At 51.4% G+C, this 15333-nt stretch overlaps 1 protein-coding gene across 1 annotated transcript in view; it reads left to right on the forward strand.

Moving 5' to 3' along the window:
* Positions 1–12915: 12915 nt before the first annotated feature.
* Positions 12916–15333, forward strand: part of dhx16 (DEAH (Asp-Glu-Ala-His) box polypeptide 16) — a 38045-nt gene continuing 35627 nt past the window's right edge. Inside the window, 3 exon segments of the mRNA XM_068009612.1 lie at positions 12916–13114; positions 14613–14817; positions 15067–15278. Coding sequence (XP_067865713.1) covers positions 14629–14817; positions 15067–15278 — 401 coding nt within the window. The 5' untranslated portion in view covers positions 12916–13114; positions 14613–14628.

Genomic DNA, 15333 nt, shown 5'->3' on the forward strand with positions numbered 1-15333 from the left:
AAAATCCCCCTCGAGGATGATGTACTCGCCGCTATCGATGGAGCTCAAGACAGCGGACACTTCTTCAAAGAAGCGCACTTGCAATGCGCCGGGCCTGGGCGCGTACACGTTCACAAAGTAGAGCGGCACTCTACCCAGGCGAACGGCGAGGTGGAGCAAGCGGCCCGGCACTAGCTCCTTGACCCCCAAGATCTCCGGCTGAAAAGTCGGGGCCAACAAGCTAGCCACCCCAACAGAAATAGGGGTGAGGTGACTCATGTAGACCCCACCCTGCCACTCCAGGAGCCAGGTGGCTTCATCTCCCGGAACGGTGTGGGTTTTCTGCAGAAAGCTCACCGCATATCTCCCTTCCCTGAGGTCTGAGAGATTGTGAAATCTGCGGTGAGACTCCCTGCTGCCATTGATGTTGAGGCTGGCTATGGTTATCTTCATGTCAAAGGTACTTAAAGCCCGTCACCAACACCTCACTGTGAGGAGGGAGTGGAAGTGCACCTGGACCTCCACTCCCCCACAACCCATTGAGGAACGCATTAAACCGGCGCCTCTCAACCAGTTTCACGCCCACACCCTTGCCTGCTTTCTTGAAGGCGGCACGGATGGACTGGATGATTAGCGCCAGACTCGACCAACGGCCGAGGGCCAGTTGAACTTTACCGCGGCAACCCCTGCAAGCCACGAGGAAATCCTGGAGTTCCGCCGTGGGGATGAGAGGAGACTCGGTGGGAGGCACAAGTCACTCCACCACCGCACTGGTGATGGAATCAAGGTCGTCCTCCGTGCCCCACATCGAGTCCCCATCCTCCTCCGGGTTGTCACCGCCAGCGACCGACACATCCAACCACACACTGTGGGGTGGACACCCCGGCCGCGCCAGCTGGTCCCACCTTCGTCACGATCCCACCCCCAGGATCGATGGCGGAGGAGTCCTCTCTGGATTCTACTGTGAAACTAGAGCCTGTGGGCGCCAGTGGTTCATGGCCCTGTATTACTTCTGTGGAAGGCTGCCTTCTCTTTTTCCCAGTTGGGCGCGGTGGCTCAGAGACCTCCATGCCATCAGAGGCCTCCGGCTCCGGCTCCGCACTCTCTTTTTTTTTTAGTCACTCTGGGCCTGAGTCCAGTCCTGGGGCAAGTGGGCTCCCCGAGATCGGGCCTTGGGCTGAGCTCAGGCTCAGGACGTGTCAATGCGTCCAGGGTACGCGTCTCGATGTTTATTTTTCCTCCGCGCCTTCCTTCCACCTGTACGGGCACTCCCCACCCCGCCGGAGGCCGTGAAGATCACAGCCTCCCGAACCAATTGAATGGTGTCTGGTGGAGGTGTAGCGGGGGTGGGAGGAGGTGCAGCGGCGCCACCCTGGGCTGCCGAGGTGGAGTTGGCAGCCGGGAGGTTGGGGCAGTTCTTACTGCAGACATGGCACCGCGCCCCATCCAAGATCCAGAAGATGCGGTAGGCCGTCCCCTGGAACTCGACATTGAAATGGCCATCTGTGACCCCCTCCCGCGCCAGCTGCATGAATAGCTGGCGGCGGAAGGAGTACACGTGCCAGAGGCTGTTCTCCCGAAGACCGAGCGGGACTGGGGTGAGCCCCGTCTTTAGCTCCCCCAGATGGTGCAGGTGGGGAAGGAGGAGCTCACCAGGAATGAAGGGCAGGACATTTGATAGAATGATCCTTTGCGCATTGGCCTCCAGGCGGTCCACTGGCAGAAAGCTCCCGCCCACGGTGAGCCCCTTGCTCAGAGCCAGGGACACCGCCCGCTCGGTCTTCTGGAAAATCACTGCCTTCCCGTACATTTTTGAGACAGCAACAATGGCCGAAGGGCCGACCACCTCGGCCATTGCCTTTACGCATGCCTCAATTGACATGTTTGGGTGGACGTAGCTCTTGACCCCATGCTTCGATGTTATTAATGCAAACGGTGGCAGGGCAACAGGTGCAGCTGCAGCAGCCGCAGCAGCATATGTGCGGGAATGCCCCGCCACCAGCGAAGAGGGGCTTGCCATGGGGTTGCAGAGCTACGCCCACCCCCAAGAAACAAAGCACACAACAGTTTCCTCTTTAACTCAAGCAACATGATGGGGGTGGGGGGGCGGAAGAGGATGGGAGTAGAGGAGTATAGGGCTGAAAAGGACAAGGTGGGGAGAGGATAGGTGGCCGAGTGATGGAAGGGAAAGAACAGCTGCGAGGATGTAACTGTTCAATTGGTGGTTGGAGCACCCTGCTGCAGAGTCTACAGTCCAGTCTTCCAGTTAGGGGAGCATTCTTTGCCCGGGTCGGCTAGAGCCACCCAGTTCTCTCCCTTTTTTGCTGTTGTATAAAGGTAGCCTTCAGCTGGGCAGCTGCAGCCGTCCCGAGCCACACAGTTGGGGGTGGGGAGGGAGCCTCTTCTGTGCAGGATGGCAGATAAACACAAGAGCAAATACAAGGGCTCCCTGTAGAATCTGGCAGCCCCACCCCTGGATCTTCCGGTGCCTCCTCCCTCCCCCAACAGTCCAAACAACCAACAGTTCTCTGGTGCTCCAACACCCACCTCTCCAAAATGACTTGCAGGTCTTCTTAGTCTTGCAAAAGTTCCACAATAAATGCAGCTGTCTACAGTCACCTCTTTGCAGTAACTCCACTCTGCTGTCTCCTCTCCAGTTACTCCACTCCAGTTGCAGGTGCAGCTGCTCCCCGATTGCAGGCAGGAAGTGCTTCCCAAATTGCTGAGCCAATCCCAGTGCTGTACCTGTCCTGGGAGTGTTTGATGGGGACAGTGTAGAGGGAGCTTTACTCTGTATCTAACCTGTTTTTTTCCCCCTGGGAGTGTTTGATGGGGACAGTGTAGAGGGAGCTTTACTCTGTATCTAACCCGTTTTTTATTTATTTTTTATTTTTAAAATAACTTTATTAAAAACATAAATAAACAAAAACTCAAATTAAAATGCCATTCTCGGCGTCAACGATGCACTCCAGTCCCTGCGGTGCCCACCGGTCGCGGAAGGCCTCAAGCGTACCGGCGGACACTGCATGCTCCTTCTCCAGGGCCACCCGGGCGCGAACGTAACCGCGGAAGAGGGGCAGGCAATCGGGGAGGACGGAACCCCCGACGGCCCGCAACCTGGACCTGTGAATTGCCACCTTGGCCAGGCCCAGGAGCAGACCGACGAGGAGATCCTCCTCCCGGCCCAAGCCCCTCCGCACCGGGTGCCCAAAGATCAGGAGCGTGGGACTGAAGTGCAGCCAGAATTTGAGGAGCAGCCCCTTCAGATACTCAAAGAGGGGCTGCAACCTCGCACACTCCGTGTAAACGTGGAACACGGACTCGTCCAGGCCGCAGAACCCGTGCTGTACCTGTCCTGGGAGTGTTTGATGGGACAGTGTAGAGGGAGCTTTACTCTGTATCTAACCTGTTTTTTTGCCCCTGGGAGTGTTTGATGGGGACAGTGTAGAGGGAGCTTTACTCTGTATCTAACCCGTGCTGTACCTGTCCTGGGAGTGTTTGATGGGACAGTGTAGAGGGAGCTTTACTCTGTATCTAACCCTGTGCTGTACTCAGCACAATACCTGGGGTTTCCCTGGTCTTTGTGACTTAGGACTGCACCAGGCAGTGTATCTACCCAGTGAGGCACTGGGTGCAGCCTTTTGAATCATATTTCTTCAGCTGTGTTCCTCGCTAGACTCAGAGCCCCTGCCAAACTGAACAATGGAATCTTTTACAAAAGCAAAATACAGCGGATACTGGAAATCTGAAACAGGAACAGAAAATGCTGGAAATTCTCAGCAGGTCTGGCAGCATGTGTGGAGAGAGAAACAGAGTTAATGTTTCAGCTCTGTGTGACCTTTCATCAGAACTGGTAAAAGTTAGAAATGCAATAGGTTTTGAGCAAGTGAAAGGGGGGAGGGGGGGAGAGAAAGAAGAACAAATGGGAAGGTCTGTGATGGAGTGGAGCAGGAGACTTTGAATGACAAAAGGTTTCATGGTACAAAGCCAAAGGGAGTGGTAATGGGCAAGTAATGTCTCGATATGTCTGGATGAAGTATAGGGATTAAGAAAGAAAAAAAGGGGGGATGCAGGGGGGTGGGATGAACCAGCAAAAAAAAAACACGAGAAATGGAAAACAAAATGGGGTAGAGATTATGACCTAAAATGATTGAACTCAATGTTGAGTCCGGAAGGCTGTAAAGTGCCCAGTCGAAAGATGAGGTGCTGTTCCTCGAACTTGCGTCGAGCTTCAATGAAACACTGTAGCAGGCCAAGGACAGAAAGCTCAGAGTGGGAGCAAGGTAGAGAATTGAAATGACAAGTGACAGGAAGCTCAGGGTCGCACTCGCGGAATGAATGGCGGCATTCCGCAAAGTGGTCACCCAGCCTGCGTTTATTCTCCACAATGTAGAGACCACATTGTGAGCAGCCAATACTAAACTGAAGGAAGTTCTGAAGAAGGGTCACTGACCTGAAACGTTAACTCCGCTGCTCTCTCCACAGATGCTGCCAGACCTGCTGAGTATTTCCAACATTTCTTGTTTTTATTTCAGATTTCCAGCATCCGCGGTATTTTGCTTTTGTGAAAGAAGTTAATCACTGTCTCACTTGGAAGGAGTGTTTGGGGCCCTGGATAGTGGGAAAGGAGCAGGCAAAAAGGCTGGTGTTGCATCTCTTATAATTGCATGGAAAAGTGCCATAAGAAAGTGGGGAGTTGTTGGGGGTCGCTGAGGAGGGGACCAGGGTGTCGTGGTGGGAGCGGTCCCTTCGGAATGCTGCAAGGGGAGGGGAAGAGAAGATGCGTTTGGCGGTGACATCACGCTGGAGGTGGCAGAAATGGCGGATGATCTATTGAATATTGGAGGCTGGAGGGGTGGTAGATGAGGACAAGGAGAACCCTATCCTGGTTCTGGGAGGGAGGGAAAAGGGTGAAAGCAGAAGTACGTGAAATAGATCGGACACAGTTGAGGGCCCTGTCAACCATGGTGGAGGGGGGAGGGGGCGGAATCCTCGGTTGAGGAAAAAGACATATTGGAAGCGCGAGCATGGAAGGTTGCATCGTCTGAACAGATACAATAGAGACGGAGAAACTGGGAGAATGGAATCAAGTCCTTGCAGAAACTGCAGTGTGAGGAAGTGTAGTCAAGGTAGCTGTGTAGTCAGTGGGCTTATAGTGAATATTGGTTGATCGCCTGTCCCCAGAAATGAAGACAGAGAAGTCGAGGAAGGGAAGGGAAGAGTCGTAGATGGACCTTGTGAAGGTGGGAAAAGGGTGGAAATTGGAAACAAAGTCAATGAAATTTTCCAGTGCAGGGCGAGAGCAGCAAGCGGCGCTGATACAGTCTGGAAGAAGAGGTGAGGGAGGGGGCCTGAGTAGGGCTGGAACAAGGAAGGTTCCACATATCCCACAAAATCTTTTATCCCGATCAGCTCTGCCTTATTTTAATATAACAAGTGTTTGAAGAGGGTAGTGAGGAGAGAGTTTCTCTCGGTATCCAACTCACACTGTATCCAAACATAAAGAAATTATAGTATATTGAAAATTCTGCTTCTGCAAGCACTTCCTGTCCATATCTGCCATTATAAAATCCCGTGTCCCCTCTATTGCAGAAATATCTGCATAAACTTGTCACACTGTAGTGACATCTTCCCCAAGTGGAAAAGCTGCATCGCCATCACTGGTGGGAAGCTGGAATTGCAGGCTTGCATTGTGGAGGTTTCAATTGCAAAAACGGTGATATTTATTTAGAGATACAGCACTGAAACAGGCCCTTTGGCTCACTGAGTCTGTGCTGACCAAGAACCACCCATTTATACTAATCCTACATTAATCCCATATTCCCTACCACATCCCCACCATTCTCCTACCACCTACCTACACTAGGGGCAATTTACAACGGCCAATTTACCTACCAACCTGCAAGTCTTTGGCTGTGGGAGGAAACTGGAGCACCCGGCGGAAACCCACGCAGTCACAGGGAGAACTTGCAAATTCCGCACAGGCAGCACCCAGAACTGAACCCGGGTCGCTGGAGCTGTGAGGCTGCGATGCTAACCACTGCGCCACTGTGCCGCCCCAATGGGAATTTAAAACGGATTATAAAAAAATGACAGATTGCATGAGTTTAAAATTGGGTCAGAATTGACAACTTCTTCCGTTATAAATTCTGTGACTTGGGGAAGTGGTTGCATGGATCGAAATTGCCTAAAAGACAGTGTCTCGAGGCGTCTGTGTTGGGACCAATTTTTTATAATATATGCTAAGGCTTGGGGACAATTTCAAAAGTTGTAGAAGGCACAAAACCTGGAAATGTAGTAACAGTAGGGAGGACAGTAACAGACTTCAGGGGGGCACAGACAAAATAGTACAATGGATAGACACATGGCAGATGAAGTTTAACACAGAGAGGTGTGAAGTGATTTATTTTGCGAGGAAAAATGAGGTGAGGCAATGTGAACTTAATTGAAGAATTGTAAAGGAACTGAGACACCTGGGGGTGGGGGTGGGGGGTGCGGGGTATGTATATAAATCTTTGAAGGTGGCAGGATCAGTTGAGAAGCCTATTAAAAAGCATATGGAATCCTTGGTTTTATCAATAGAGGAATCAAGTACAAAAGCAAGGAAGTAATGCTAAGCCTTTTTAAAAAACTGCTAAGGCTTCAGCTGGAGTATTCTGGCCAGTTCTGAACACGACACTTTAAAAAGGATGTCAAGACCTTAGAGAGGGTGCAGAGGAGATTTACAGGGATGAAAGACTTCAGTTACGTGGAGAGGCTGGAGAAACTGAGATAGTTCTCCCCAGAGCAGTGACGTTAAGGGGAGATTTGATGGAGGTAATCCAAATAACAAAGTGTTTTGATAGAGTAAATCAGGAGAAACTGTTTTCTGCGGCAGAAGAGCTGGTAATTAGAAGACACAGATTTAAAGAGCTGGCAAAAGAGCCAGAAGCGACATACAGAATTTTTTTAATGCAACAAGCCATTATGATCTGGAATGTGCTGTCTGAAAGGCGGGGGGTGGGGGGGGGGGGGGGGGACGGGGGTGGTGGTGGCAGTGGAAGCAGATTCAATCATAACTTTCAAAAGGGAACTGGATAAATATTTGCAGGGGAAATAGTTGTGGAATGATGGGGAAAGAGCTGGGGGAGTTGGACGAATTGGACAGCTCTTTCAAAAGGCCAGCACAGACAGAATGGGCTGAATGGCTCCTTTCTCTGCTCTATCATTCTATGATTCTATGTCCACTATACAGGTAACACCTACTTGTACAAATGTGCTATGCTGCCATTACACCTTTCTGCCAGCGCGGGCGCTGCATCCTGTCCATTTGGGCAGTGGGACATGTAAAAAGACTTGCATTTCCATAGCGCCTGTCACGACCACAGGATCTCCCAGAACACTTTACAGCCTAAGAAGCCCTTCTGAAGTGTTGTCACTGTCGTAACGTCTACACAGGTAGTTTGTGTACAGAAGAATTTACAACGAAAACGTGAAGCTAAGGACTGAATTGATCATTTTCAAATTAGGGTTGCAGTCTGTGATTCAATTACCCCTCAACTTCGACCTCCAATTCACCCAAAACTAGACTTTTTTTTAATTTATCAGTTCATGGGATGTCAGCATCACTGGCTAGGCTAGCATTTATTGCCCATCCCTAATTGCCCTTGAATTGTGTGGCTTGCTAGGCCATCTCAGAGGGTAGTTAGGAGTCAACCACATTGTTGTGGGTCTGGAGTCACATGTAGGCCAGACCAGAGCATAGGAACAGGAGGAGGCCATTCAGTCCATCGAGCCTGCTCCGCCATTCAATACAATCATGGCTGATCATCCGCTTCAATGCCTTTTTCCCCACACTATCCTCATATCCCCTTATGTCATTGGTATTTAGAAATCTGTCAATCTCTGCTTTAAACATACTCCACAGCCCTCTGGGGTAGAGAATTCCAAAGATTCACAACCCTCTGAGTAAAGAAATTTCTCCTCATCTCTGTCCTATTGGCTTCCCCCTTATTTTGAAATTGTGTCCCCTGGTTCTAGGCTCCTCAACCAGGGGAAACATCTTACCTGCATCTACCCTGTCTATCGCTCTCAGTATTTTGTAGGTTTCAATGAGATCACCTCTCATTCTTCGAAATTCTAGAGAAGGCAGGTCCAGTTTCCCCAATCTCTCTTTATGGGACAGTCCCACCATCCAGGGAACAAGTCTGGTGAACCTTCATTGCACTCCCTCTATGGCAATAATATCCTTCCTAAGGTAAGGGGCAAAAACTGCACACAGTACTCTAGGTGGGGTCTAACCAAGGTTCTATACAATTGAAGCAAGACTTCACGACTCCTGTACTCAAATCCTCTTGCGATAAAGGCTAACATACCATTGGCCTTCCTAATTGCTTGCTATATCTGCATGTTAGCTTTCAGTGACTTATTGACAAGGACACCCAGGTTCCATAGTATATCTACACTTTCTAATCTCTTACCATTTAAGAAATACTCTGCACATTTATTCCTCCTACTAAAGTGGATAACCTCACATTTTTTGGTGACTAGGTAAGGACATTAGTGAACTAGATGGGTTTTTTACAACAATCAACATGGTCACCATGAGACTATCTTTTAATTCCAGATTTTTATTAATTGATTGAATTCAAATTTCACGATCTGCCATGGTGGGATTCAAACCCATGTCCCCAGACCATTCGCCTGGGCCTCTGGATTACTCATACAGTGACATTACCACTACACCACCATCTTCCACTCGATCATGACTTTCCCTCTGTAATGCCACAAAGCTGAACTAGTACAATAATAGTTACCGTTTACTATCAACTCTTCTGACAGTTAATCACCCTGCCCTTCACTCGATGTCAGACTTTCCCTTTTAATCTATGTCTCGGTGCTTGCTTGTAAACATCCCTGTCTTCGGCCTCCTACACTGTTCCAACAGAAGCTTGAGGAACAGCGTCTCATCTTTCTATCGGCACTTTATAGCCTCCAATCTCAACACTTGAATCCAACAATTTCAGATCGTAACCATAACCCGGACAGCTGGTGTGATTCAGCTGTAAGCATTTACACCTCCTCTGGACCCATCTTTCGTTTCCCTACTTGACCCTTTACTGCCCCCTTTTGCCTTGTACCTTTTCTCATCCAATCATTCCTGCCCTTGACCCCATCGCAGTCCTTTCCTCCCCTTTGTCTGTGGCTCTCTACTTGCTTTGAAGCTTCTTCCACTGTTGATGAAGGGTCACCCAAATGAAACGTTAACTCTGATTCTCTCTCCGCGGTGCTGCCAGACCTGCTGAGTATTTCCAGCATTTTCTGTTCCTATTTCAGATTTCCAGGAGCCGCAGTACATTGGTTCCGTAAAAATAATTGTATACTTTTCAGTGGCGGTGGGCTGGCAATGACAGATTGCAGATACCAGTGACTGTACCATCTCCCGTGGTCCCAATAGGGCTGAGCTTTGAGGGAATGCTTCACCAATTTCTGAGTCTTAGAATTTTCTTTTACTTCATTCGTGGGATGTGGGCATCGCTGGCCAGGCCAGCATTTATGCCCACCCCTAACTGCCCTTGAGAAAGTGGTGGTGAGCTGCCTTCTTGAACCACTGCAGTCCGTGTGGTGTAGCTACACCCATAGTGCTGTTAGGAAGGGAGTTCCAGGATTTTGACCCAGCGATAGTGAAGGAACGGCGATATAGTTCCAAGTCAGGATGGTGTGTGACTTGGAGGGGAACTTGCAGGTGGTGGTGTTCCCATGTGTCTGCTGCCCTTGTCCTTCTAGGGGGTCACGGGTTTGGAAGGTGCTGTCGAAGGAGCCTTGATGCGTTGCTGCACTGCATCTTGTAGATGGTACACACTGCTGCCACTGTGCGTCGGTGGTGGAGGGAGTGAATGTTTGTGGATGGTGTGCCAATCGAGCAGGCTGCTTTGTCCTGGGTGGTGTCGAGCTTCTTGAGTGTTGTTGGAGCTGCACCCATCCAGGCAAGTGGAGAGTATTCCATCACACTCCCGATTTGTGGCTTGTACAGCCATATGAATTAGAAGCAGGAGTAGGCCATTCAGTCCATCGAGCCTGCTCCGCCATTCAATAACATCATGGCTGATCTGTTTGTGTTTCAAATTCCACACTCCCATCTACCCCCGATAACCTTTAATTCCCTTGCCTAACAAGAATCTATCTACCTCCGCCTTAAAAATATTCAAGGACTCCGCCTCCACCACCTTCTGAGGCAGATGGTGTAGATGGTGGACAAGCTTTGGGGAGTTAGGAGGTGAGTTACTCTCTGCAGAATTCCCAGCCTCCGATCTGCTCCTGTAGCCAAAGTATTTACATAGAATCATAGAACAGTTACAGCACCGAAGGAGCCATTCGACCCATCGTGCCTGTGCTAGTTCTCTGAAAGAGCAAGTCACCTCATGCCACTCCCCTGCCTTCTCCCTGTAGCCCTGCACATTCTTTCTTTCCAGATAATAATCCAATTCCCTCTTGAAAGCCTCGACTAAACCTGCCTCCACCGCACTCTCGGGCAGTGCATTCCATATCCTAACCATTCACTGCATGAAAAAGTTTTTCCTCATGTTGTCATTGCTTCTTTTGCCGGGAAAGGTAGCCAAACCATGGCTTACAAGGTACATTCGAGATAGAATTAGATCCAAGAAAGAGGCATATAAATTTGCCAGGAAAAACAACAGACTTGAGGATTGGGAGCAGTTTAGAATTCAGCAAAGGAGGACCAAGGGATTGATTAAGAAGATTGATAGAGTACGAGAGCAAGCTTGCAGGGAACATAAAAATTGACTGTAAAAGTTTCTATTGGTATGTGAAGAGAAAAAGATTGGTGAAGACAAATGGAGGTGCCTTACAGTCAGAAACATGGGAATTTATCATGGGGGACAAAGAAATGGCTGACCAACTAAATGCATACTTTGGTTCTGTCTTCACAAAGCAGGACACAAATATCATACCAGAAATGTTGGGGAGCACAGGGCTTAGTGAGAGAGAGGAACTGAAAGATATCAGTATTAGTAGAGAAATGGTGTTGGGGAAATTGATGGGATTGAAGGCTGATAAATCCCCAGGGCCTGATGGTATGCATCCCAGAGTACTTAAGGAAGTGGCCCGTGAAATAGGTGGTCTTCTTCCAAGATTTTATAGACTCTGGAACAGTTCCTACAGATTGGAGGGTAGTTAATGTATCCCACTATTTAGAAAGGGAGGTAGAGAGAAAGCAGGGAATTATAGACCAGTCAGCCTGACGTCGGTAGTCGGGAAAATTCTAGAGTCCATTATCAACGATTTTATAGCAGAGCACTTAGAGAACAGTGGTAGAATCGGGCAGAGTCATCATGGATTTACGAAAGGGAAATCATGCTTGACAAATCTACTAGAATTCTTCGAGGATGTAACTAGTAGAGTTGGTGAGAAGCAGCCAGGGGATGTGGTTTATTTGGACTTTCACAAGGCTTTCGACAAAGTCCCACATAAGAGGTTAGCGTGTAAAATTAAAGCGTATGGGATTGGGGTTAGTGTATTGCGATGGATTGAAAATTGGTTGGCAGACAGGAAACAAAGAGTAGGGATAAATGGGTCTTTTTCCAAATGGCAGGCAGTGACTAGTGGGGTACTGCAGGGATCAGTGCTAGGACCCCAGCTACTCACAATATATATTAATGATTTAGATGAAAGAACTAAATGTAATATCTCCAGATTTGCAGATGACACAAAACTGGGTGGGAGGGTGAGTTGTGAGGAGGATGCAGAGAGGCTTCAGGGTGATTTGGACAAGTTGAGTGAGTGGGCTAATGCATGGCAGATGCAGTATAACATGGATAAATGTGAGGTCATCTACTTTGGTAGCAAAAACAGGAAGGCAGATTATTATCTGAATGGCTATAAACTGAGAGAGGGAAATATGCAACGAGACCTGGGTGTTCTCGTACACCAGTCGCTGAAGGTAAGCATGCAGGTGCAACAGGCGGTAAAAAAGTCAAATGGTATGTTGGCCTTCATAGAGAGGATTTGAGTACAGGAGCAGGGATGTCTTGCTGCAATTATACAGGGCCTTGGTGAGGCCACACCTGGAATATTGTGTGCAGTTTTGGTCTCCTTATCCGAGGAAGGATGTTCTTGCTATAGAGGGAGTGCAACGAAGGTTTACCAGACTGATTCCTGGGATGGTGGGACTGACGTATGAGGAGAGATTGAGTGGGTTAGGATTATATTCGCTGGAGTTCAGAAAAGTGAGGGGGGATCTCATAGAAACCTATAAAATTCTAACAGGACTTGACAGGGTAAATGCAGGAGGGATGTTCCCGATGGTGGGGGAGTCCAGAACCAGGGGTCATAGTCTAAGGATACGGGGTAGACCTTTCAGAACTGAGATGAGGAGAAATTTCTTCACCCAGAGAGTGGGGAGTCTGTGGAATTCGCTACCACAGAAAGCAGTTGAGGCCAAAACATTGTATTTTTTCAAGGAGTTAGATATAGCTCTTGGGTCTAAAGGGATCAAAGGGTATGGGGCGAGAAGGGGAACAGAGTACTGAGTTGGATGATCCATGATAATAATGAATGGTGGAGCAGGCTCGAAAGGCCGAATGGCCTATTCCTGCTCCTATTTTCTATGTTTCTATGCCAATTACCTTAAATCTGTGTCCTCTGGTTCTCAATGGCTGGTCCAATTAAGTTTCTGATAACCCCCAGGATGTTGAAGGTGGAGGATTCAATAATGGTAATGCCGTTGCTTGTCAAGGGAAGATGGTTGGATTCGGTCATGTTGGAAATGGTCATTGCCTGACACAATGTTACTGAGATCAGAGGGGGCGCTTTGGAGGAGTCCGCTCAGATTCCTCCCGTGCAGAGGGGGCGCTGTGGGCGAAGGCTGTTCATAGTCCTCCCGTGCAGAGGGGGCGCAGTGGGTGGAGTCTGCGGACATCCCTCCTGTGCAGAGGGGGCGGTGTGGAGGGAGGCCTCCCATCTCCAGCACCCTCCGATTGCCACTGCCTGCGAGCCGGGAGCAGAAAGTAGGAGTCGTCGTCTGAGTGGCGGCTGCCGGGACGTTTTGGTTGTGTCAGAGGTCAAAGATTAGAGGTGTGGTTGTTGGGGTAACCAGAGCGGCCTACTCAGTTGGTGCGAAGCCTGTTGATCAGAGAGGGTGAGTGCGGGACGGTTTCCATCCACCGCCGGGTTACATCTGGTCAATGGAAACAAAATGCCGCAAATACACCCGCGGTCCCATTTATCCGAGTCCCCTTTAAATCGGGGTCGCTATAAACCCTGAGTACCCCGCTAACCATTCGCTCTCCTACCCACCATGGTGGAGCCAGCCTGCCTCTAGTGGTCAATCTCAACCCCTCCCCTCGCCCCCCGGGGGCTACCCCAGTGTCCCCTCCCCTCCCCCCCGGGGGCTACCCCAGTGTCCCCTCCCCTCCCCCCCGGGGGTTACCCCAGTGTCCCCTCCCCTTCCCCCCCCCCGGGGGTTACCCCAGTGTCCCCTCCCCTCGCCCCCCGGGGGCTACCCCAGTGTCCCCTCCCCTCCCCCCCGGGGGCTACCCCAGTGTCCCCTCCCCTCCCCCCCGGGGGTTACCCCAGTGTCCCCTCCCCTTCCCCCCCCCCGGGGGTTACCCCAGTGTCCCCTCCCCTCCCCCCCGGGGGTTACCCCAGTGTCCCCTCCCCTTCCCCCCCCCCCCGGGGGTTACCCCAGTGTCCCCTCCCCTCCCCCTCGGGGTTACCCCAGTGTCCCCTCCCCTCCCCTTCCCCCCGGGGGTTACCCCAGTGTCCCCTCCCCTCCCCCCCCCCCTCGGGGCTACCCCAGTGTCCCCTCCCCCCCGGGGGTTACCCCAGTGTCCCCTCCCCTCCCCCCCCCCCCCGGGGGTTACCCCAGTGTCCCCTCCCCTTCCCCCCGGGGGCTACCCCAGTGTCCCCTCCCCTTCTCCCCCCCCATCGGGGGTTACCCCAGTGTCACCTCCCCTCCCCCATCGGGGGTTACCCCAGTGTCCCCTTCCCTCCCCCCCGGGGGTTACCCCAGTGTCCCCTCCCCTCCCCCCCCCCCGGGGGCTACCCCAGTGTCACCTCCCCTCCCCCCCGGGGGTTACCCCAGTGTCCCCTCCCCTCCCCCTCGGGGTTACCCCAGTGTCCCTTCTCTTTCCCCCCCCCCCCCCTCCACCCCCACCCCTGACGTTACCCCAGTGTCCCCTCCCCCCGACGTTTCCCCAGTGTCCCCCCCCCCCCCCCGACGTTTCCCCAGTGTCCCCTCCCCCCGGCGTTTCTCTAGTGTCTCCTCCCTCTCTCTCTCCCCCCCCCCCCCCCCCCCCCCCGGCGTTTCTCCAGTGCCCTTTCCTCCCCCCCCCCCGGCGTTTCTCCAGTGTCCTTTCTCCCCCCCCCCCCCCCCCCCCCGAGGGTTACCCCAGTGTCCCCCTTCCCCGGAGTTAGTCCAGTGTTCCCCTCACCTGGCATCCATTTCCCATAGTTATCGGGTGTCTCCTCCCCCGGGGTCAGCCCATTGTCTCCTCCAACTGCCCCAACTGATCACCTACCTTCAGGGTACCTCCCTGGTTCCCCCATCCGTATCAGCTGGCTGATTTTCCTCCTTCCCTTCTTCCCTCCCTCCCAGTTCCTGATCTAATTTTGAACTTTGTGCTCCCTGTTGGCAGAGCTACCTTGGGGTCGATGGAGAAGTGGGTGAATGACCAGCTTCACCAGCTGCTGGGACTGAGCGATAAGTACGTGGCGCAGTTTCTGATTGGCACAGCCCAGCGCAGCAACAGCGTGCCGGACTTCATCCAACGTCTGGAGGATACGGGAACCATTGACATCACACAGAGCGTCCGGCTGTTTGCAAACGAGCTATGGATGAAGGTGGGTGCTGGGGTTTGTAACGAAGGATGTGGATGTCTTTTGGCGGGGGTTCAAGGCTGGTTAATGCAGCCTCAAGTGTGGTGATGGATGCAGGTATTGGGTTCCCCATGTGGGTCATTAGCCTTCCGCCTCGATTGGGCTGCCGCGGTCCCCTATTGTAAGTGCCTTTTAAGAGCTAGTGTAATGCTCTATTAGTTTATTGATGACCACAGGTGCGGACTTGACTTTCTGGTGTCTTTCCCTGCTCAGATCCCCAGGAAGCAGCAGGTTGAGAAGGCGTCGCGTGCTGTTGAGCGAGAGGCCCTTGCGATACAACAGAAGAATCGGACCTACACGTTATTGGAGGATAGTGAGGAGAGTGAGCCTGAGGAGAAGCAGAGCCGGCACAAAGGCAAAAGGAAACGGAAGCACATCCGAAAAAAGAGGGTGGCATCATCGGAGAGTGACTCCGATGATAAAGTGTACGTTTCTGCAGTGAGGAGGGAGAATGGCTGGAGGACATCTTTAATGCAGTAA

The sequence above is a fragment of the Heterodontus francisci genome, chromosome 29 (genome assembly GCF_036365525.1).
Source record: "Heterodontus francisci isolate sHetFra1 chromosome 29, sHetFra1.hap1, whole genome shotgun sequence".
NCBI classification, from domain to species: domain Eukaryota; kingdom Metazoa; phylum Chordata; class Chondrichthyes; order Heterodontiformes; family Heterodontidae; genus Heterodontus; species Heterodontus francisci.